This window comes from Ips typographus, linkage group LG16 (genome assembly GCF_016097725.1).
Source record: "Ips typographus isolate SLU linkage group LG16, UJ_Ityp_2.0, whole genome shotgun sequence".
Lineage (NCBI taxonomy): Eukaryota > Metazoa > Arthropoda > Insecta > Coleoptera > Curculionidae > Ips > Ips typographus.
In genome coordinates this window covers 1,364,108-1,388,983 of record NC_138437.1, presented here as the reverse complement: position 1 = coordinate 1,388,983, position 24,876 = coordinate 1,364,108, and the positions used below count along the sequence as shown (strand labels likewise).

Here is a 24,876-nt window from a genome sequence, read left to right as displayed (position 1 = left end):
CAATCTGATGTTGGTGATAATCTTTTAGATGCTATTTTTAACAGAGCTAAAAACATAATACTCTTTTCAATACTTAATTACTGGAGTTCCACTTTACAACAAAATGATTTTTTTATCTGCATGCTTCAAAATCGGGAGTAGATGATTTTTTATTTAAATAACCTTATTACCAAAGAGTAACTAATTCTATAAAGAGAAGGCAGTAAGATAACTTAATACCCTCGACATCAATCGTTTATTTTTACTTTTTATACTTAACACACACTGGGTACATTGTCCAGCTATTGTACCTAATATCACAATATCACACCCCTTTACCGAAAATGTCTCCTCTTTATACAATTACATACTCTTTGCTATTACTGACTGAATTAATTTTTTTCCTTACCAGAACTCATGCTTGTCCGACTTCAAATTTGACGTCTGTGGGAAAAGGCGCTACATCTAAAAAATCATGTTTTTGGTCACTGGACACCAGTCCCCTATACCGACATTCTCATACCAATTTTACCTTCTTTTTGGATGCTTCTAACTACTTTGGCAATAAGTCCATGAAATTTTTTGTAAAGCACTATGAACGAAGTGAGTTTATTGACTGAACTGTGCATAATTGTATCTATTGTACTAATTCCTTTATTATTATTTAAAGTAAAGCCAAACCCACCAGAATTATTGACTGCAGTCAGCAAGGATCCTCACACAATAGATCTGGAATGGAATATTAATATTTACATTCAACCATTTCCAATTGGTTTAATTGGTAGAGTGAGCTGGCTGATAGAAGAGTTCAAAAACCATTCATGGACCAGTCACGAAGTTAAAATTAATAGCCTGGCAGCGAAAGTTAATTACACGTTGAGAGAATTGCCTTACGCCCATTGCTTATACGATATTCGGGTAGCATTAAGATCTCCTGAAGCCACTGACGATTCGTTGTGGTCCGAATATAAGTCAGTTACTGTTCGAACTTTGTCCAAACCACCAGATGTTCCTCCGAAGACTACGCTTGGAATGTTTCAGTTAGCGGATGGCACGGGGACGAAACGGATTTATTGGCAGAATATTTTGGCAAATCAAGAAAATGGAGAAAACTTTTCATATTTTATTGAGGTCGATGGATATCCCAATATTAAACCTTCTAAAATTCAAAACAATTACGCAGAGTTTCAAAAATTGGAAGACAGAAATTATACGATCAGAATTTGGTCCATAAATCAAGAGGGCAGGTCTGCAACCAGTTCTACCGTTTTCTTTCCTTCACAAAAATCTTGTAAGTATTTCAGAAGTTCTTTTCTTTTTGAATAATAGTAACATAATTTTTTTGTCTCTTTTTAGCTCTACAAGAAGTTGACCAGTTAATAAAAGTTGATAATGGAGGAGGATCTTTTGATATACAATGGAAAGGAACCAATGATCATAGAGCTGTTAGTTACACTCTGTTTTGGTGTTCCGCTACTAAAGAGCGTCCCCATCCTTGTGACGTAAGTTTTTTCTCATTTAGTTTTGTTTTTCATCATAGGACAATATTTGTTTTAGGGGAGGATTTACTGGGAAGAAGTTCCCTTAGGAGTTGAAAATAAATCCGTAACGTTGCCTACTTTAGACAAACAGACAAGCCAACAGATAAGCATCTATCAGTTTGCCATCGCAGTTAACGGTGTTAACACCAGTAGTGGCATGTCTTGGGCTGACTGCACTGTTATTAATGAATCTGGTTTTCAACTCAGACAAACGCACTTTGTTGAGGTTAAATCTAGATCCATTACTTTGAAGTGGGAACTTGAGTGTATAAGAATGGGAACTATAAAGAGTTTTGAAGTGAAGTACTGCAGAATTCCTTATCTTGAAGCAGTTGACTGCTCTAATGGCACTGCCGAATATAAGATTTTCAATAATACTGACAACAGCTTTGGAACTGTGAATGGTTTATTGAATGTCACTGGCCTAAAACCGTACTCATCGTAAGTATCTGAAGTAATTTAGTTATTAGTGAAAAAACTATTTATTTGCACTTGAGTGCTTTTGTGATGATTTGTTTATGTGTATAGCATAAACCATTGCTTTTGTTACACTGTCCTTAATGTGTGACTAATGCGGGCTTTACACCGGGCATTTGATTCAAATAAGTTTGAGGAACTTATTCATAAAGCGACTTCAAGGTCAAATTGAACGAGTGTAAATCTAAATTACATGTCAAATTTGCCATCAAATAATTTTACGTCAAATTATTTGAAAATAGGACGTGTTCTATTTTCATCAATTATTTGACATCAAATCTCCTGATTTTTGTGTTGCCAACGTTTAACAAAAGTGCGGTAATAGTATGTCAGCTACTTGTTTTATTTTGTAATGATGGTCTGACCCACCATCTCCTTTGAATCTTAGCTGATTCTATATCAACAAATTGATCAATCATTTGTTGAAATCATCAACACAGAAGGAGCAATCATCACAGCGAGTAGAGCCGCTCTTATTTGTTTGATTGTAGCAGCTCTTACTTGGGAGTGTATAATTTTTTTAACTCCAAACATTTTTACTAATTTTAAACATAAAGGTCACAGAAAAATATCACTTAAAACTTAGAATACCAAGTCCAAGCATACACTTTTAAATTAGGTTGTTTATATTAAATTGACTATAGTTGGCAAAACTGTTTTAAATTGACAGCTTTTTTAAGTTTGATTAGGTGTAAAATGAAACAGTTGACCATCCAAGAAAGTTGACACATTTATTTGATGTAGAATTTGATAAAATAAGTTTGTACGACTTCTTTGAACTCAAATTTTTGGTGTAAAGCCGGCATAAGGCCCGGTTGTACAATCTCAGTTTAGAGCGCCCTCAAAGTTTGAACCTCACTTAAATATTTTTTAAGTTGTACAGATCAAGTTAAAGATTAAACTGCAGTTCATGTGCGTCATATCTCAAGTTCAGCTGAGCGGTAAAAATTTGCGGCTTAGGGCAGGTTTAAATAAGTTATTTGCTTGGGAGGTTCGATAAAAAAAAATTGTGGTGGTGCTTTTTGTATATTAAGTGGATTTTTATTTTTGACTTATAATGGTTAAAGTAAAATAAAAAATACTTTACTTGAAATAGATTAGCAAGTTTAAAAGACAACGAAGATTTTGTTGAAACTACTGTGTTTGTTGGAAAGACAACTAACTATAGAGAAAAGCCCAATTATTTTGAAATTTGAACAATGAGGATTTCATAAGAAGATTCCGTCTATCTAAAGGAGGTGTTCAATTTGTAGTTAATCAAATTACTCATCTAATAAGTTTCAAGACAGACCAGTATGTATTTTCTGCAGGATTTAAATTTAATTAATACTTTTTCTTTTCAGTGATAATTGTTTTACAATTTTTTTACTAACCCCAGAAGTAGAAACTCATCATTATTTGAAAAGTTTGATTGTTTTGATCAGGTGGCATCTTAGAATGTCAAAATCAAAATAATGCAAGAGTTTACCTCAGTATTTATTTTTCAAACAAAATAAAAAATAAACCCTAAGATATTATTGATTACTTAACCTATAAATTATAACAAAATTATTATGAAATGATTGAAATAAATGTCAAAATTGTCAAATTATTAGGCAATGTAGAATAAACATTGTTGCCAACTGTAGAATAAAATATTGAACCAAACTTAACAAAGCCGGACTTAAAATTCACTTGTACAACACGCTCTCAAATTGAAACAGGGTTCTACGTTAAGGGTGGGACAATTAAACTCGACACTAAACCGAAGTTGTACAACCGGGCCTAAACGGCTCTGGTTTGGTAGAGCAAATGGTAGTGAGGCAATAATTGTCATTAATAAATCGTTTAACTTCGGCGCTAAGGAATCGATTTGACTTTACTTCTTACTATCAAAATGGGGCTTTTGAATCACTCTCCACATTTATAATACAACAGTAACAACTTTATTATTCAGAAAGAAAACTTATACTAATTTGTAACAAAAAGTAGTTTACTTACCAAAAAAACTCTGAAGCCCAAGTAACAAGCCTTACACAGTTAGTTACACAAGTGTTGCTTTGACTTCAATTTTAAATCATTTCAATGCCATATGTTGTCGGATGCTCTCGTAAATGTGTGTGTGTGTGTGTGTGATGCTATTTGACAGAGAAAAAAATAATTTCTTCACCTACATACAGCAATACTAATGATGAACCTTTTATCTTAGACAGGAAAGTCTTGGGTGACTCTCAAAGCTTGTGAGCTATCAACAATTTTTATTGTCTTTTTGAAGACTGCAATTTTAAAGATCTTCGTTTTTCTTACATACAATCATTACCATACATTGGTAGTTTACTAAAATGCTCAAAAAGATACATTTTATGAAGATTATTAATTATTTATGACAAACTTTATAACACGGAATAAGCTAAAATAAATCACTAATAAAGTTTCTCACGTCACAGAAACAAAAAAAATCTACTTGTAGTGAGTTATGGGTGGTTATTGTATAAAATGTATTTGGCGCTATTAAGAGATTGACGGATTTGAAACGTTTGCTAAAGTGAGCTTCTTGTGTAATCAGATTTTTTTGCTAAAACTAAAACTGTATACCTACCAAAATAACCACACTGGATTGGCTTTAACCACTGTGTTAAAGCAAGATTTCAAGTTTCAACATCATCAACCTGAACAGTAACCAAAGTTTTAACTACATTGGATTTGGTTATTCACATTCAATTAACTAGTCAACCCCATTGCGCTTTGCGGTAACTTAAAACGTTACGAGTGGCTCATCTTATTAGGTTATGTTCTGAAACTGCAGTATTCTGATAGTTGCGATTAAATATCATCAGTAGCATCTTAAATAGGGGTAATTTGCAAGTGTTTCGTTCTAAATCTATTACACCACAACAGAATATCCTTTACTCCTTTATCAATATGCTTCTAAAGGATTTTAGTCAAAAGTGAAAGTTTTGAAAAAATCAGGCCTATTTCACTGTACCAAGCTTGGGAATTGAATTTTTGAACACTTTTTGAAAGCTATATCTTAGCTAAACAGATCGATTTATTAGTTTTCCATAGGATAACTGAGTTTACTTTCTTCTTTGAAAAAATGATTTGTGTCTAACTTAAAATCATATTTAATACATACTTAACATATATAATATGTTAAAGAAGTTAAAAAAGAACTAAAAACGTAATCCTTACTTGCTTGTAAAATAGTAACTATGGAACAGCCATCTGTATTTCTTTGCATTACTTATAAGATAAGACATGGATGAGTCTGGAAAACGACACCCCCTTGTTATTTCTTAAAAAAACGAATTTTTTAAAAAAAGTTTGAATGAAAATTGTAGGTATTCATATGTACTAAATTTTGCAACACCAAACTATTATTCAGGGTAACTCATAAGTGAAATAACAGTTAAAACAATGTTTTCTTAAATAAAATTCTGTATATTTTATTGCACATTTAACAAGTACATTAAATTTAACATATTTTTTATATTACATGTTATTGCCAAATATTAATTATTTTTGAAAATATTCAACATTTTATAAAATTTGACATTTAAATAATCTGGAGGTATTTAGTTGTTATTACGTGGTAGTAGGTTAGGTTGGGTCTAATGGTAGTGTCATAATTTCAAATTAATTAAAAATAAATTAAATTTCATTGTGTTCAAATGACGGTCAATTTACAATTATTCGTCTTTTATAGTTTTTCATAATATCTAATAAAGTTTGTTTGGAAATTGTATTACACCCAATGAAGATGCGTCATATCATTTGATTTGATTATCTGCTTTCTAATTATGACTGACAGTAGTCGAAAGGACTATCATTGGACACATTAGATACCTAGTACCAGGTAATAGAAACTTCCTATTATTTAAATATCAAGTTTTGGAAAATGTTGAATATTTCGAAAAATTATATTAAAATATTGCAAATTTAATGGTCTTTTTAAATAGGCAATAAAATATACAGTTAAAAAAACGTTATTTTACCTGGTACCTCAATTATGAGTCACCCTGTATAACAGTTTGGTGCTGCAACATATAGAACATATGCATACCTAGAATTATTATTTGATTTTTTTTCTCTTGTTTAGGAAATAACAAAGGGGTGTGGCTTCCCAGACTCACCCTGTATAAATAGTTGTAAACTAATATGTAACTTATGATTTGTTTTTAGATACATGTTCATGGTGAAGCCGATTTTGCTATCAGGCAAAGAAATGAAGTTCAGTCCTACATTGCGTAATTCAACCGATGAAGGTGCTCCGACGCCGCCACGAAATCTTGAAGTTGTCCAACGATTTGAACGCAACGTGACTATCAGGTGGGACAAACCTTTGGAATCCAACGGGTATTTGAGAGAATACAAAGCTACTTTCAATGGCCGGGAAATAAAATTAGACAACGTTACCAATACAGCAGTCATCACAGGATTATTGCCAAGAACAAAGTACACTCTCTTTGTAGAAGCGTGCACTAAGTATTGCTCTGAGAAAGCTTCTGTTGAAGTTACTACTGACGTTGGACGTATGAATATGTTTAGTTTTATTAGATGACAACTTAGTATAACGATTATTTCTAGGACCTGGTCGGATTAGAAAGCCAGGCTCAAACTTTGAGGGTAACAATAGCTTGTTGACGATAAACTGGGTTAAACCAGATGAACCTGAGGTGCAAGTTGATCATTATCAAGTTGAAGTTGGAGAATGGAATTCAAAGAGAGTTTTACATATTGCCAATACCACAGGTGAGATTTAATTTACTAAAAATAAGAAAGTCTATTACAAAAGCATATGTTCTAGAACCGAGGTATCCAGTTGGTCTTTGCCTTAATGATAAAACTTTAAAACTTTCTATCAGAGTGAGAGCTTTTAATGTAAAAGGCAATGATACTTTATATGGCAACTGGACAGATAAAGATTCATTTGTATGTTGGGAGTCTTCATCATCTTGGACTGTGCCAGTGATAGTAATGGGAGCCATTTTCTTTGTAATTGTTCTGGCATACACGGCAAAAACGTATGTTATAAGATTTTATCGCCGTTTTCAATCACTTCTTCAATAAATTTATTTTCTCACAGGGTTTGGTACAAAGTAGTCCCTATGCGTGACTTCGCTATCAAGCTTCCAGCTTCCTTAGGACCTGCCGTTCAAAGTGACGAAAGAGATCGAACCGACTCCGGTTCTTTACCTGGAGCGGAACCATTACTGAAGGGAGATTTACAGCTTTCAGCAAGCAATCCAAGCGGCGAGAGTAGCGGTTGTTCTTCTGGTACTGAAAGCGTTGCCTCATCGGCAGATACAGCCAGTCACATGTCTATATCCGACTCTGGTACTGATCAACCTAAGTCGCCTTCTCCTTCTTTAACTGAACCGTTGGAAAAAGACATCACTATTAGGCAAAGACCCAATGTTAAGAAAGCAGGTAAGATTCCTTTCTTTTCTTAAAACTTGTTTGTGTTTTCAAACGGTATACAATTTTGTGTTTTTTTTTTGTTATAATTATTATTATTACTAATTGTAATAATAACGTATTTTGAATATGGCAAGGGCTATGTTACGACGGCATCAAAAATCAGATGAAATTCTAGGAATGCCGATTTAAACAATCTTCTTTATCAAATAACCCTATATATTAGGTAACACAATATTATTTTACTGATTAACTAAACACAGTATACAGTGTGTCCCGCTTTTCTTGAGTACACCTTGATATCTCAGTTAATAATAATGCGATTTTTTTTAAATTATGGTGGTAATTGTATGTCAGAAAAATGAAGAGCATAGTAAACATTTTTATTTAAAAAGGAAGGGGTTATTTTTCGGAAAAAAGAAATTAGGGCTTAATTGTGCATATTTTAAAATCTTATAACCTAACTGTAAAAAATAACCTAAATTGTAATTTAGCTATCACAACTAAAAATAAATTCGTAAACTAGACTGAATTTTGTTTATGCTAAAATCAGCTGTTGAGATTTTAAAAATATTGACCAAGGAGTTTTTGGGAATGCTGATTATAAATCTGGTAGAAAAAGTTAACTAAAATCAACCCTTTTTTAACTGTCATATCGGGCTCATGTTCATCAGTCTTCATGAGAAGGGGGCAACTAAAATGTGTTTACGTTAGCCTCACGTGAAACGTACGGTATTAAAGAAATTGTGGATTTAAACCCAACAACCGTAAATATAAAACTTCCATAAGACTGTTCCTCGGCCATATCTCAGAAACCGTTGTATGGCTTTGAGGTAAAATAAATTACGGGGTAAATTGGCCATGAAAAATCGCTGGACCAAAAATGACCACAAGAGAACGTAACTGCCATCTTATATTTTAAAATTGCAATTTCTATAAATTTTGCATACCCAACTACAAAGTTTTGGTAGAGAGAGAGAGAGAACCAGTTTATCTAGCATTTTCGTAAACCAAAATGTTAGTTATTTCAAAAGCAAAGATGGTGGAGGGTGTTCAATTGTTTTTGTAATAACCTCTTGTAACTTCTTAGCGGTTTGGCCGATTTTAACAAACTTGGTACCGTTGAAAAGAGCATTCCTTGGGCAATAAGATTCCACTAAAATATAGTTAATTTAGTTGGATCCTTTGCCGCCAGTGAATTAGTTTTGACACCAATTCCAAAAAAAAATAAATCGAATGATACGACTTTTTCTGTATAAAAAAGTAGCCAAATAACTTCCAAACAGGCCAGTGAAAACCTCAAATATTGGGAAAATCAGATTAATGGATCTTTGAAGACCAATAATCGCGCGGTAAATTTAATAAAACTAAAAACCAATTTAGTTGATACAAGATAAATAAGATGTTGAGCCAATTGGGAGTCTAAATAAAATTTATTATTTCCTAATTTTTTTCAAAATTTATTTAAAAAATATTTATTATCATAACATTCATGTTGCTTCAAAAAAGGACTAAATACATTCTGAACTTAAGTCATTTTAACATTACTCTCGGTAAAGTAAGTGTTTAGTGTAAAAAGTAAGCCTAAAAACCGAAATAAGTATACTGTACAGGGTGTCCCAGATAAAAGGGTATAATGGGGATTTCGGAAACGGTAAGAGATACAGTTTCGGATGAATGGGAAAAAAGTTTCGCTATTTTAAGCCCAGTCATGTGGTGCATTAAAATTCTACCTTAATCAGGGAATCTACAGGAGTTTTTAAAATATCCGCCAAAAACTGAAAATCGTATTTTTTGAAAAACTGAAATATCAGCGTCATCTTTTAAGCAAATTTAACACAATTTTGTAGATTTGTATTAATGACTACGGCCAATCGAATGGCGTAAACGATAAATAAAAATAATAAATAAACGATGCGCAAAAACTAGAAGGCATAGAAAAAAATCGTTTACGCCATTCGATTTGCTGTAGTCATTAATACAAATCTACAAAATTGTATTAAATTCGCTTAAAAGATGGCGCTGATATTTCAGTTTTTCGAAAAATACGATTTTTCGTTTTTGTCTGATATTTTAAATACTCCTGTAGATAGTTTTAATTTTAATGTACCATATGGCTGGGCTTAAAATAGCGCAACTTTTTTCCCATTTAACCGAAACTGTATTACCGTTTCCGAAATCCCCATGTATACCCTTTTTTCTGGGACACCCGTTATCCATATTCCACATTTTTCGTTCTTTTTTCCATTGTAAACATGTTGCAAAAAAAAATAGAAACAAAAACTTTAAAACTTTATCCAAAGTGCTGGATTTGAGGCATCAAATTTTACGAAAAATCCTTGTAAATGGTTCCCAAATATGTGGAATTTAGATATATGATACCGATTTGGGTTTTAGGCTTACTTTTTACACTAAAAGTTTAGTATGCGTGTAGTCCCTTTTGAGTAACATGAATGTCCTGAAAATATATATTTGTTTTAAATAGTTTAAATAAATTCTCTTTAGACTCACAATTGCTATTTTAGAATCTTACTCATTTTGTAGCTACATTTTTAATAGTTTTAGGAAATTTACCGCGCGATTCTTCAAAGTAGTATTAATCTGATTTTCCCAATATTTGAACGTTAGGAACGAGATTTTAAAAACGGTTTTCACTGGCCTATTTGGCTGTTACTTGGTTCATTTTTCTAAAGAAAAATTAATATCATTCCATTTGATTTTTTCGATTAATTTGGAATTTGGGTCATGTTCTCAAAACTCGTCCCCTGCCGGAGAAACATTGAACTAAATTAACTATATTTTGGTTAATTCTTATTGCTCAAGAAATACTTTTTCCAACTATACCAAATTTGTTAAAATAGGTCAAACCGTTAAGAAGTTAAAGCGGGTTAATGCAAAAACAAATTTCTCCCCGCCCACCATCTTTGTTTTTGAACTAACTTGAAATTTTTGTTTAACGAAAATTGAGAGATAAGCTTGTTCTCTTTAAAAATATGGAAAACACCTTTTAGTTATTTATAATAATTAATTACTTTTTTTTACCTTAAAAGTCATACGACGAACGGTTCCCAAGATATGGCAGAGGAACAGTCTTATTGGGTCACCCGGTACATATTTTTTGTTGTTGATTATTTGATGTTTTAATTTATTTGCTGGATTCAAACCTTTATTCACTTTCAGAGTACTTAACTATGGCCGAAATACCGCAAACATCATGGCCGCCGAAACCAACCCAGACGGGCTACAGCGTCATAGGTTTAAGCAGTCCTCCGGTAAAAGAGGTAGCTGATCCGCCTTATTTGCCTCTATCGGAGATCGCCGGAAAATCGACATTTCCATCAGCTCAAACAAAAGAATTGCCTAAACCTTCTTCGGGGTACGTAGCTTGTCCTCCGCAAGAACCGCCTGCGAAAAATACAGGTTACGTTGTTGCCGGAATGCTGTGGAAAACAGACTAATTGAGGACCTATTTTGTGGGTTTAGTTTAGAGTGCATTTGTTTAGTGCGCCCGAAGATCTGGTTTAGATTATAGAGAGACAGCGTGACTTAGGTTGAATAATGAGTGTAAACTCATTAGTTTCAATAATGAAAGAATTTGACTCCTTCCTTCCACTTTTATGTGGTGTTTATTTAAGTTAAGCATAGAAAATATAGTGACTACAGAAGTCCGGGCCAATTTGCAGTAAACGTCATTTAAGGTAGCTTTCATTCAAGACATTTTTAAATTCCAATTCCGCCCAAAGAACAAGTTTCAACAATGAACACTAATTTTCATTTTACACCCAAAGCAGCTATTTTTTCTTTTGTATATGTTTTGTTCATTTGCTGTATTTTATGATTTTTTTATCGATTTTAATTGTTAGACAAGTTCAACATGTAAGCAAGTAATACCATCGTGAAACATCACACATAGAAGTAATCTACATAAGATGCGTGTTTGTGAAAGTATTATTTTGCTCTCTATAGTAGTATACATGAGTTTCTTAAATTCAATTTAGTATATACAGTTGAAGTGCGTTAGGAAATACTTTTGTTAAGGCTTTAAGTTTTTAGCTACATTAGCTACATGCTTTTATGGTGTCACGTTTAAAAAGTATAATTAGTGATGAAGATGGGAACAGAAATAATCAGTTAATGATATTTCTAATACATTTTTTGTTTATGTAGTACAACAGGCAGAGTTTTAGGGATGTTTTCTTTAAATTTTATTTTCATGTTTGACGGATTTTTTGTGTTCTTTTAATCACTTCCAAGCATCTCTATCATATAGTTTACATGTTTTCTATTAGATTGTATCTTGATGGTCTTGATTTTGAATGTTCAAACAAAGAAAATCAAGGTCCTGTAGAGTAGAACTTTCCTCATTCTTTACTTTTTACTACCTTCAGGAGGATTTCTTTGGGGTTTAAAATTTAAAGACAGAAAGTTTGAAACTTACAACGTCACATGATTACTGTTGCTGCCTTTCACAGGTCAAGTGACTTTTTAAGTATTTTGTTGAAAATTCCAGAGTTGAGGGCAAAAGTTTGAACTGACCAGGTCAGGGAATCATTTTTCCAAGTTTGACTTTTCGTTTTCGACTGCTTGACAATTTTTTAATTAAACAGTCCACATTTGACTGCTCCTGTCACGTGACTATTTTAGGTACTTTCTGTACGTGACATCATATATTTTACACAAGCAAAATTTAGAAGACTATACAGCATTTAAACAATACCTTTTTAATTAAAACAAGTGAACTGTAAGCTTTTGACCGGCCTTCTGTAAATTTTTATATGTTTAGCGTTTAAAGTGTGTGTCGTAGATAAAAAAAAAACATTTTTACACATACCAGTGTTAGGGCGCCTGTACATATTGACTTTAGTATTTATACATTAAACGTTTTAAATTTTCCTGTAGGGCCCTGCGAAAGTGGAAGGGTTTCTCTATCTTTTCTGCGTAGATTAATACTCAAACTCTTCCACTTTGATTGCGCAGTGTATTAATGTAAATATTTATTATTTTAGACTAGGAAATTACACATTTAACTTGATGGATAAGTTTTTTAGAACGGACCCATTTCAGTTTGTGCCTTAGAACTTGACTGACCGAGAATGTATCAGAAGAAAATTTTGGATTTTTTATGAACGTACTGAAACTCTTACAACCGCATTGTTGATATTACAGACTTAGTAGTAGTAGTAGTAGTAGTAGTAAAGAAACAAAAAAATGATACTTCAGCAAGGCGTCTGATAATTTTTGATGTGTCGAAGAAGAGCAGTTGGTTGCTGAAAAATTATTTTGCTTTACAGAGACAACCCAAATAATGTTATTTTATAAATCCTTCTTAGCCTTGAAGCCCTAGTTTGCTATTTTTAGTTGTGTTTCTGGTAAATATACTTTATTTTTTGAACAAATGTGTTTTGTATTCTATAGCCAAAATGTTTTTTCTTACTTTAAAAAGAAAATAGTATCTTTCAGTAAGATAAATAAGCTTTTTATTTTATAAAAATGGTAAGTATAACTAAATTTTCCTGGAATGTTTGCTGTCTCTCTAGTTTGGCATTTTTTCATTGTCAGTCTATACAGCGTGTTCATAAGAAATTATTACAAAAACTTAATAGTTGGTTAATGACACTGTCTGACTTTTTATATATTTTTGAAACATGTACAACAAACATTCAAATAACCTGCTAGGAATTATTTTCTTAAATTCCTCAACTTTATTAACTAATAATAACTCAACTTATTTATTTTCGGCACCAATTTCCTATTCTTCTACGGATATCAAATTGCAAGACGCCTTGGGTAAACAGTAGTGTTGCAACATTATTTTTTTATGAAATAATTTTTCAACAGTAAAATTTGTAAAAATGTGATTTAAAATCAACGAAAAGCGACTATTTGAACGATAGCTGCCATCTTCAAAATAACAGATTTTTTAGGCTATAGAATAAACCAATGGTGTTAACGTTGGGTTTAAATAATTTTTTTCCACCTGTACAGAGTTGTTAAAACGGTGCCTGCGCCTACAAGGAGTTGTTTTTCTACATTTTTACATTTCACACTTTTATACTGTGTCACAGATAATTTATTAAAAACTTAATATTCTGATTTAATGTTCGCTTAGATTTATTATTTATACAGTTATCCAATCACAACAGATGTTTTGATTCACATAAATGAGTTTCATTCTACGTTATCTTTATACAAAGAAACCACCTCCTTTACTTTAGTAAAAAATATCACTTTTAATACAAATTTTGTCCTAAATTTGGATTTATGACAATTTGGCATGTGAATGCAAACTCGAAATTTGATGATCAAATTAATCTAAATTTTAATTGGAAACTAATTTGGATTTCAGCAGAGTTGTTAGGCTTACTTTGACTGAGCAAAAACAAGTTTAAGGTTTAGTTATTATATTTTAATTTTAAGTATAGAAATATTTTATTTTTAACTGCCTTGCGAACAAACCTCTCTCTTATCTTAAACAACTTTTGTTTGATTGTTTTATTAATATCGTAGTGTTATTATTATGTATTAATTTATTAAGTTAGGAAGTAATCAGTTATCGTAGGAATTTAAGCTATTCATAAAATTACAATTTTTGGTACATCTTTTTAACAAATAGGCGTACTTTAGACGGGGTATATGTTACATATCATATAGTACATTGCTTTCCTTTGAAAATTAATGAATTTGAAGGAAAAGTAATGTATTTTTTTTGGTCGTTTAGAAAAGCGAAACTTTAGTGCAAAATATAGAATGCAATACTTATTTTTGTGATTTTCCTAATGGTAAACATAACGTGTCTGTGATAAATATAATTTGTATGCAAAACCCCGTCTGAATACGAATTTTAAAAATTTGTATAGTATATTATATTAAATACGGTCTATTTTGATTAAAAAAGTAATAAAATTTTCGTTACCTGGTATCCTCTAAGCTGTTAATTTATCAATTTTGTTTTAAATTAAAAACAAAATTAGAACATATTGTATCTGCTATGATTAACTTTTCAAGTAAAAATTGACGAATTTGCTTTCACTTTGGTAGAAACTTGTTGTCAGATAAATGAACTGTTTGTATTTATTTAAGTCGTGTAGATCAGATTAATATTTGTCATGTCCATTAACATTAAATCTATATTACACAGTGTTCCTGCTCTTATTAATATTTTTATTTAAATAAACGTAATATACTAGAACAAAACTTGTTTAATTATAGACCTATATGCCCACCTTTCAAACATTGTTCTGTTGGAAATCAATAAAATGTTTAGTTAGTTAGGAGTTTAAGGAATAAGGAAAGAAGTAAGGGAATGCTACTAAGAAGGGTTAGTGTCCTTAGGCCAGAGAAATAAATGAGACGCAAATAAGTTACAAAAGCTCCACTTACTGATTATACCCCTACCCTGCCTAAGAGGTCTGGTAGAGCCGACAGTGCTAAATAAGGTTCAACGCAGCCGCTACACCAAAAGGTGGTTTTTGGTAACTCATCCTGCCAGGACTTCCCCTGGGAAATTACTTTCTATAGAGATCTTTTTTTTTTGTTATTTGTTAGGCAATATATTTCATATTTGTTATATAAAGAGATAACAAAAAGAAACTTCGCCAATAGGCCCATAATAGGCCACATACAAGATGTTTTACGTGTTTGTACAAAATGTTACACTAGCTATATATACATTGTTAAAATCATATTAATAATAAAAAAAAAGTTCTAAAGTTAACTATAGATATTTGTACATATTCATGTAGTCATCCAGAGTATATGGCTCTAGGTTAATAAGCAATTTTTTTATTTTTTAAATACTGATATGCTTTTTTGTTGACTAACTTGTCGAGGTAACTTGTTAAACAATTTTACGCACATATATTCTGGACTTTTTTCGCTCAGGTTCAGTCTGTGCCTAGGGTAACAAAAATATTCAGATCTTGTGTTGTAGTTTTGATGCGAACTTAATTGTTGGAAAAGATGTTTGTTTCTATACAGAAACATGAGGCATTCAAAAATATATAATGCATACACTGTCAGAATTCCCAATTGCCTGAAAACGTTTCTACATGATTGGTTAAAGTCCATTTTTTTAACTATCCTAATAACCCTCTTCTGAACAACAAAACAATCCTCAATACCTGCACTTCTACCCCAAAAAATTATTCCATATTTTAATATGGATTCGTAATTTGCAAAATACAATATTTTCATACTTTTCTCACCCATATACTTGCTAATCACTCTAATGCCATAACAGACGGAGTTTAATTTTTTAATTAATTTATTCACGTGAAAAGACCAATTCAAATGCTGATCCACCCACAGACCCAAGAACTTTGTATTCTCTGTTACAGGAAAGCTGTCACTTCCTATTTACCTAATTGGTTTTTTCCAATGTGGACTGTCTGGTTCGAAATAATAGTACATTAATTAGTCTTTTGAACGTTTATGATAGACGATTTTTGGCAAACCATTTACTTACTATCTCCATAAGGTGATTGGTGTCTGTTGAGAGTTGACAAAAATTGCCGTTCGTAATTAACAGACTAGTATCATCTGCATAATTAATTATTTCTTGCTTAGGACTTTGTATCAGAGAACAGATGTCATTGATGAAAATTACAAACAGGAGCGGTCCCAATATACTACCCTGGGCTATGCCATGATCATTATATAATCTTTTTGAATTACAACAACGAATTTTTACATATCTTTACTATTTGAGTCCGTTCAAAAAGATATGACTTAAGCCATTGCCACGCTTGTCCCCTTATCCCATATCTGTCTAGTTTGTCAAGAAGTATACTTCTATCTGTCGTAAGCCTTTGATAAGTCCAAAAACAAACCAAAGGCAGCTTCTTTATTTTCAAAGGCATTTAAGATTAATTGTGTGTATTGGTATACCGCAGTTTGCGTAGACTTTCCTTTTAAAAATCCGTGTTGATTTTTGTTAAACAACTGACAATCATTCAAAAATTTTTTTATTCTTTTACACATAGCCAGTTCAAAAATTTTAGAAAATCCAGGTAAGAGACTAATAGGCCTGTAGCTGTCCATATTTTCAGTGTCGCCCTTTTTGTACAGCGGTTTAATTAGTGCTAGTTTTAAAGCCGTTGGAAACACACCACTTTTAAATGAACTGTTGATTAGATAACATAATAATGCCTTTAATATCGGAATACTGTCCTTTATTATCTTTGTTGGTATTTCGTCTAAACCGCTGCTCTGCTTATTTTTAATATCTGCAGCTAATTCACAAAGTTCTTGGGGTGTTACAGGCAACAAATACATAGATCGGTCGTTGTGCGGAATATCACAAGTATATGGAAAAGAGTTTATATTTTTTAGTTGATTTGGGATTACGGATATTAAGAACTCATTATATTTATTTGCAATTGTTTTTGCACTTCCCTCTAGTAATGTTTCTTCATTTGACACGCTCTCGCCTGTGATTTCTTTACTGATAGTCCAGATCGGTGCTTTAGTGCATCTTTTTTACTCGTCCGTCACCTCAATACGCTTTCCTTGTTGACTATACCAATCACTGGTGGGTATGCATAGTAATACTAGTCATACAAATCTAAACAGTCAACACATATTAGGCGAATACTGTTGGGGCCAATGTGTGGAGCCGGGGTATAAGTATAGGAATAGTTGTAGTGCCACTGCTGAGACCCCTTTGAGTAGTTCTGCTCAAAGGGTCTCAGGAGTGGCAGCTGAACAGTGCCCTTCTATCTTAGCCGAGGGTTCTGAATAATCACATCATTCTGTATATCCCCCCATAAGACAGGCACCTAGGCAGTGAGCCGAGTCATATAATTTGCTGGATCTCATCCAGCAAAGGCATGGCAACAGGTTTAAAACCTTGTTGCCATCCATGCTGGAGGAGATCCAGCGAATTATAAATGACCTCAAGGATGAAGCGGTTGAGGTGGGAACGGTGGTATCTCTGGCGGTGAAGAGAATTGCCTCCACCACCATTCGTGAGGAAATCCGAGGGCTTCAATCGTACTATGAGACGTTGGTGCGAAATCATTTGAACTTCTTCTCGTTACGCTATACTGCGAGGTATCTCAAATAATTATGCGCCTCGTTAATCAGGTGGCTGAAGCCGTCTGGTGACGGGGTGGTCCCCATCAGAATTACCAGTATATCCCAAATATTCAGACTGATGTGGTTGTTGAGGCGTCTGAGACTGAAGAACCACAACATCTTCAGAGTTGCTCCAGTAGTAGTAGCGACTCTGAAATTGCTATCAGAATGTGTTTTCTATCTGATAGTGATTTCAGTTCTGCTCAAGCCCAAGATGTTGTGGTTTCTGAGGTCTGACACGCCAAATCAGCTGGTAGATCCCCAGAATGATGCGATTTCAGGAGCTTCAAGGCAGGTTAGAAGGAGACGGCGCCTTCGAACCGAGCTTGACCTCTTACTGGGGAGATCCAATAGTGGAGGGATGATAAAGTGTCTTTGACTTCCCCTAGATTCGGTCTAACAGTAAGATCATGCAATAAACTTTCTTTGGAAAAATGATTGAATATTACCCATGAAGGGTGGCACTGAAGCAAGTCGCCGTCGTCGTTTAGGTAATGGTTCATTTGAGGCTTCCTCCAGTAATAATTTGTCCGGTGTTCTTCGGCGCCGCCTTATTTGAGGATTACCTGGTTGTGGTGCGAGCGCTGGTAATTCTGACGGTGGGGTGACGGCTTCAGCCACCTGATTTACGAGGCGCTTCACAGTACCGTAAGGAGAAGAAGCTCAATTCTGCCACCTGACATACCAGGAAAAAGTCGTGAAAGGTAAGGAAAATTGAAAGAAATATTTTGATTTGACAACGCTTTAATTTCGGATCGCAATATAATAGTATACAAGGTGTTACAAATTCGAGACATTAGCATTGCTATCTCAGAAACTATAGTTGATAGAGCTTTAGTTAAATGGAGGTAAAATTGTTTTTATTACTTCCGGAGATATCCGACAAAAACCGAAAAAGTCAAATTTCTATTTTATTTTTTTACCACTGGATTATTGATTATTTTGGAAAATCAATGGCACCTTCTGGAGGCACTTTTTTATGCTCTTCAAGAAAATAGTTTTAGTTTTCAGCCCCGACGTTTCGTTTTTTAGATACCATTATCAACTTCAATTTTTCAAATACGGACCTGGAATTTTTATTTCGTTTTTTAGTACACTACTTCAGTAACTATTGAACCTTACATAGGATTAAATAACAGACATAGACAAATAACATTACATATCTGTTACAATGTAGTTAAAAAAGGCGCTTTTAAGGCCTACTTGCCGGATTATTACAGAACCCTTCGCCTACTCTACTACCAAAATAAAAAAAACTGAAGACATGTACCTACTTGTCTATGAAGATTTATTTTGTACGTTCATATTAATAAGTTAATTATATATTCCTTTTCGAAAAACTAAGATAATATAGATGATTGTTTTATTATGAAGATTGTCTGGCAACTGATCGAAGATGTTCAGAATATCAAAGACAAAATGGAATTTAAAAAAAAAAAACAGTGGTGTTGGGTATTATTTTATATTTTTAAGAAAAAGAAATCCAACAATAAATTAACTATAAACACAATAACATAAAACACATGTTTAAGTACAACTTTCATTTATTTTTTTATAATAATTACAATATTTTTTATTATTTGTTGTTACTATTTTTTCATAATCATGTAACGTAATCATGGCCAATTTCCAAAGTAATATTTAAATGTATTGAGACGTATATGAGACATCTTAATGCAAGTTGAAGAGAATTGACAGGAGAATAAGATGCAACCCTTACATACAGGGTGTTCCATTTAAAATACACAAAATATATATACAAAACACCTTGTATGACGCAATGTCTTCTAAGCCTATTTAAGCTTTTACTTACATCTTTGACTTCTCTTAGGCCGATTTTGATCACTTTATTACAATATGCAATTATTGCCGATAACAAAGACTTTTTGCCCCTCATTTGATTACTTTGTTAAATAAGTTAACAACGTCGCCATTTTATGCAAAGCTGAAAACTGATTCAGATGCAGAATTTTATAAGGAATCCAAATATGCAAAAATATACAGGGTGTTTCATTTAAAAAAACAAAAATCATTTTTGCCCCACAGTTACGCAACACCCTGTATAGTCGAAAGTTTTTTTATGTTGTACACCAAATGATTCTGATAAACTTTTATACAAAGTTTTTTCTTTTTGAAAAACCAAAAATAACAACAATATGGGACTTTTGTCACACTATTGCGCCTAAGAAGTATGCTTTTAAAAGAGCATACTTCTTAGAATAATTTTAAATTTTCTGGTGAGAATACTCACTTTATGTATATTGCTCATAAGCAAACGGTTTTCAGACACACTCATTAGAGGTGCTTCATGCTTCTAAATCAAACTATTGATTTTTGAGCATACTCGAAATGAGCATTTCAATTTGTAGGAAAAGGTCTACATATTCTACTAAGTAGCAATTGCTCAATTATGGTATGCTTTTGTACCTTTGGACTACTATAATTCTTACTTCCAAAAAGCCTGTTGAAAAGCAAACCACTCGCCACACCTGCTAGTTAAATGCAATCTCTGGTCTAAAATGGAAGTTTTGCAAGAAAATAGTGTGAATGGCGCACAGACTTTCAATTTTTGATTTTAGTTTTAATTATTTTACTCATGTCACTTATTAAAGCTTCGTAAGCATTATTGCGTGCTATATTATTTTTGTAGCGGTGATGAAAATTAATGTTTTTTCATATCCCCAACGGGCCGGGCCATATTTGCAAGTTTTAAGCACACTTTTCGCGGATTGAGATGCGTTGAACTGGCACTTGCAATGTGTTTAGTGGCACACTCAAGCAAACCTGTTCAGACGTGCTTAAAGCATGTCTCCTTCCACCCGTTCCACAATAAGCACGCTCAAAAATCAAACGACTGGCGATTTTTCAGCATACTCAAAATGAGCATGTCTATTTCTAGCACGGTAAGTACACATGTGCTATTAGGTAGCAACTGCTCAATAATGGCATGCTTTCGTGCTAGTAAAGAGCATGTCTGTCCGTACCTTTAGGTCATCCTAATATGCCTTTCCACTAAAATATATGTATTTTGTTGTTTGCAAAATGCGTGGGTTCTTATGTAAAATACACAATTTGTGCGGCAGCTGGCCGGTTGTGATATTCTTATCTTGTTTTTCTTTTGTCTAAACTTAAGATGGAGTTGCAGGCTTGATGAAACCAAAAAGTAGAAGTACTTATATCAATGAATCTTCGACATTGTTCTGTTTTGCTTCATTTTTTTACGAAATAACCCAAAAACCACTTTTTCTATTTTTAATGAAACCGTTAGAATGACATTATTATTAGTATTTAACTGAACAAGTTGTTAAGGGCATCGGTAAAGCAAAATGTCTTATGAGAGATTTAATGCATTTTATGACAATCTTTTAACCCAAATTAAAAAAAACTAGGCTAGATATTGTTGTTTTTTGAACGGCATATGAAAGAAGACACTTGCTAGAATGTGCGAAAGTCAATATAATTTTAATAGTACGTCAATTAAAATATTTAGAAGCATTTTGACAAAATGCTAAAATTACCATAATTTTCAAGTCCCTATTTTCCTACCTGCAAAACTTTTTTGGTGACAAAAATAACTTTCGCACATTCCCCAAACCTTTAGATATTTAATAAAAAAAATCACGGAAATAAGTTAAAAATTAAAGTCGTAATTTGGTTTAAAAAATTGGACTAAAAAGTTGCTCGAATTTCGGAGCGGAAAACTTGCATCTTTGTTCCATATCACTCTAGGAGCATCGTCTCTTAAACAGTAATGTCTGCGTTAACACTGCCGTAGTTTTATCGACAGAAACAAAGAACGAACAGTGTTTTTATATATTTTTCTACACGTAGGCAAAGCCAAGTCTTTACCGATCCCCTTAACAAGACTTCCTGGGAAATTTCAATTCTAATGGGCTGCAAGAATGCTTAGCACACAGACAATAGTCACAACTTTCTAAAGGTGCAATTTTTGGTTTTATTTTTTCATTTAGGCTTGGCAAGAATTTTCCGAAAAAAGTGACGAAGTAATTTAGTTACAAATATTTACTGTTTATTTTAAGAAAATAGAATTTAAATTCTGAACATAGCAGATATTATTTCCATGACTGGCGTTTCATAAAGGAGACTCAGGACTGTTCCTAGGGTCATATATGCGCGTTGGTGTAAGGTAAACATTGCAGCCCCCTCCAATGTAAGAGATCAAAATGCACTGTAGACGGATTATATGTAAAATCAATAGATACAGAAACATATCATTTATTATAGAAACAACTACAAATTTAACCGTTCTTGATACATATTTGTGCGCTGATAGATTTTAATAAACTTTAAAACGACCGTTCCACCGCTTGCTATAGTAACGGGCAGAAAACATAATACTTATTAATGCTTAAGTTGTTGAAATCTTTCCGATAAAGCATTTAAAGTAGTAGCATCTATAACACCCCGAAAAGGAAATCGTTTTGGAAATAATTTTCCAAGCTACTTGTATGTATTTTCATTTTCACTTTTTTAACCAAACTACTTCTCCTTCTAACATCACTTTCGGTAAGAATTTAACAAAAATTATCTTTAACCCCAAGAGATTACGCGAAATGCCATGTTCTTTAATAATTTAGATAAAAATTTGGGATAAAATTGCACTGGTAAGGAGCAAAATACATTGTTACAAATCAAATGCATTCATTATACAATCAATTTGTATAAACTTAAAATTAAGGAATCACAGATGATATTATAAAATAAACAATTGGAAACCTCCATCACCTGGCACTGTCCAATCGTAGAGACTTGTCAGTGTCACCTTTGGCCAATCACATTTTCCAGCATCAGCAACACTTCAATCATCTGAGGTCTGTCTCTAGCTCGTCTCTGTACACACATTTTTCCAATAGAAACTAACCCCCTAAACACATCCTCACCTCCCACCAAATTAGGGTCTTTCAATTGCATTAAGTTTTCTTCAGGAAAGTCCATCACAAAATTCCTTAACAAACATTTGCTGTCTGCCGGAGGTTTTCCTGTGGCCAACTCAAACAGCACTACACCAAAACTGTAAGTGTCAATTTTGGTGCTGAACTGCTTTGCCCGAAGAAACTCCTCAGGTAGGTAAGGCAAAGTCCCGGTCACTCGTGTCACTTGAACATGAGTGTAGTGCTTGTCAGGACCTTCACGCGCAAGTCCAAAGTCTCCTATTCGCGGCTCATCACTTGAATCCAGGAGGATGTTGGCACATTTTATATCTCCATGAATCAAGGGTTTGTTACCCCTTAGTGTTGTATGGAGGAACTGAAGCCCTCTTGCTGTCCCTGTGGCTACTTTAAGCCTAGCAAGCCAATTAAGTAGTCTTGATTGATCTCTAGTTCTAATACGACTCTCCACTGATCCTCCTGGCATATATTGGTATACCAAACATGGATGAGGTCCTCCTAAAATTTATATTCAACTAAAAGGTCTAACAAATTGGCTGAAAACTTACCAATACTGTATCCATACAAAGGTAGAATATTGTCATGACGATAAGCATTTAAACAGTGCAGTTCTGTTACTGATTGTCTAAGAACTTCTGTAGAGTCTTTTCTACTGTGTTCCTTCATTTCTAGACGTTTTATAGCCACCTGAGTCAATTTCCAAGTACCTAAGTTAATTTGTGTTACATTTAATTTCAACTGACATAAAAAATTACCTACCCCTAAAAACAGTCCCAAATCCTCCATGGCCTAAAATCTTTTGACTGTTCCAGTTGTCAGTGGCAAATTCCAGTTCCTGATATGAAATTTGAGGAGTGCCTCCTGCATTTGAAGCCACACAATCTGACCAAGCCTTAGTGGAATCTTTTTGTTGTACATTAGCCCCCTGATTTCTGTTCACAGCCAAGTTAGGTGACACTCTATTGTTTCTGGTTTCCTCTGATGTCACATTATCATCACGAGTTTCTTCAGGCAAGACAGGTTTCACTGTTTCTTTAGTAATATTCTTGTTAAAATTATTACTTGACACCTTAGTGTTTGGCACTCTTGGCTTCAGCTGGTTGTTGTTTATATTGTCCGCTTTGATCAGTTGGTGGTACTTCTCAGCCACAAAGGGTTTTAACAACACCATACCAGCTTGCAGACCCATAGCATTCAACAACACAAAGAGCTCTAAAGTAAACACAATGAGGCTAGGCTGTGTTGATACTACTTCATAAGCAACTTACCAGTTACAGTGTGGTTGAAATGGCCCCACATTGTGAGTAACTCACTAGAAGGAGACCGACCTCTAGTCAGCTCAGTTTGTGCCGTTTCCAAGTCCATATCCCCAAAACCCATTCTCTTTCCCAAGTCTTCCCATTTGTTGTCTTTATCCAGAAGGAAACACAACCTACGAGTTTCAATGTACGGCAGCTCGTATACGTACATATGGGGCTCTGCTGTCGACATATTAACAGCCTCAGGCCTCAGCCCTCAGCTACTTGCGTCTGTGTGTTTTTTTTTAAGTTTTACGGCCTTCAGCTGCCTGGATGTCTGTGTGTTGTGTGTGGTGTGGGGCGTGCACTGTCGTATGTCACTTGTCAGTCAGTAAAGTGTGCAGACCACTAAACTGAATTAAATGTAAGAACTGGAACTGCCAAACCTCGGACCGCATATTTAATGCGGTCCAAGAGAGAACGTTGTATGTCGTGGATATGCGTCCTTGTCACACTCATTGCATTTAATACAATAATTATTGTTTGCTAACTGCTTGTTAAAAATTATTAATATTTATAAAATTGTAGGATTATGAGGGTGTTTTCAAACTATGTTTCAAGATATTTTCCGAAAAGAAAAACCTCCCCACCGTCGAAAGCACAAGTATACTAAATTTGGCACCCTAAATACCCTTTTGCACGATTTGCGTGCGTCTTTGTCGGCTCGGAATTTTGACTCATTTCGCACTTACGCGATTTTTCCAGCTTGTGATTTAATTCAGTGGCCGAGCGACCAAGACGGAAGTCTCCATCTTTGTCCCCAACATTCGCCTACTGCGCAATTAAATTTGAAACACAAAATACATAGGGGTAGCTGAGGCCGCATTCGTTTTCACGCTCCATGGAGCGAGCAGAGCTTTTTTAACGTCACGATGACGTAATTTGACAGTTGGTCAAACTATTTTTTTGCTAAATTACGTCATCGTGACATCAAAAACGCTCTGCTTGCTCCATGGAGCATGAAAACGAATGTGATCGTAGTAACGCCCAACACGTTTCGAGTGCAGCAGCTACTCATCATCAGGGGCTTACTAAACAGCATATCAGCTGGCGGTCATTTTAAAAAAGGGGACAGCAAACCTGGGGTAGTGTTGTGAAAAAATATATATAGTTTTTCTCATTTCAAAAAACCATTTAAAAATTTACTCAGCTACCCCTATATCTACTACAACTCCACTGAGTGACTGTAGACTACTATTT

General features: G+C 33.8%; 2 protein-coding genes across 5 annotated transcripts in view; one reads left to right on the top strand and one right to left on the bottom strand.

Moving 5' to 3' along the window:
* The window catches only part of dome (cytokine receptor domeless), a 48,175-nt gene extending 33,587 nt beyond the window's left edge, over positions 1-14,588 (top strand). For all 4 annotated transcript variants that reach the window (XM_081993442.1, XM_081993445.1, XM_081993444.1 and 1 more), the window contains exons 6-14: positions 392-582; positions 650-1,270; positions 1,336-1,481; positions 1,537-1,961; positions 6,159-6,508; positions 6,564-6,728; positions 6,784-7,000; positions 7,063-7,406; positions 10,575-14,588. In XM_081993442.1, the coding sequence (XP_081849568.1) occupies positions 392-582; positions 650-1,270; positions 1,336-1,481; positions 1,537-1,961; positions 6,159-6,508; positions 6,564-6,728; positions 6,784-7,000; positions 7,063-7,406; positions 10,575-10,852 (2,737 nt within the window). In that variant the 3' untranslated portion in view covers positions 10,853-14,588. The remainder of the gene's footprint in view (positions 1-391; positions 583-649; positions 1,271-1,335; positions 1,482-1,536; positions 1,962-6,158; positions 6,509-6,563; positions 6,729-6,783; positions 7,001-7,062; positions 7,407-10,574) is intronic.
* A 7,100-nt stretch (positions 14,589-21,688) lies between these two features.
* LOC145738586 (serine/threonine-protein kinase pelle-like) lies at positions 21,689-24,514 on the bottom strand. Its single transcript, XM_081993446.1, has 4 exons — positions 23,647-24,514; positions 23,138-23,590; positions 22,927-23,085; positions 21,689-22,876 (listed from the first exon to the last, which is right to left on the bottom strand). Exons 1-4 carry the CDS (start codon positions 23,867-23,869, stop codon positions 22,248-22,250), a joined length of 1,464 nt encoding a protein of 487 aa, XP_081849572.1. The 5' UTR covers positions 23,870-24,514; the 3' UTR covers positions 21,689-22,247.
* Positions 24,515-24,876: the final 362 nt, after the last annotated feature.

Excerpts from the sequence above, each read along its gene's own strand:
- LOC145738586 (XM_081993446.1), bottom strand. The coding sequence starts at position 23,869 with ATGTCGACAGCAGAGCCCCATATGTACGTATACGAGCTGCCGTACATT. Across the intron at positions 23,591-23,646 it reads TTTCAACCACACTGTAACTG|AGCTCTTTGTGTTGTTGAAT; the intron begins GTAAGTTGCTTA and ends TGTTTACTTTAG. Across the intron at positions 23,086-23,137 it reads ATTTGGGACTGTTTTTAGGG|GTACTTGGAAATTGACTCAG; the intron begins GTAGGTAATTTT and ends AAATTAACTTAG.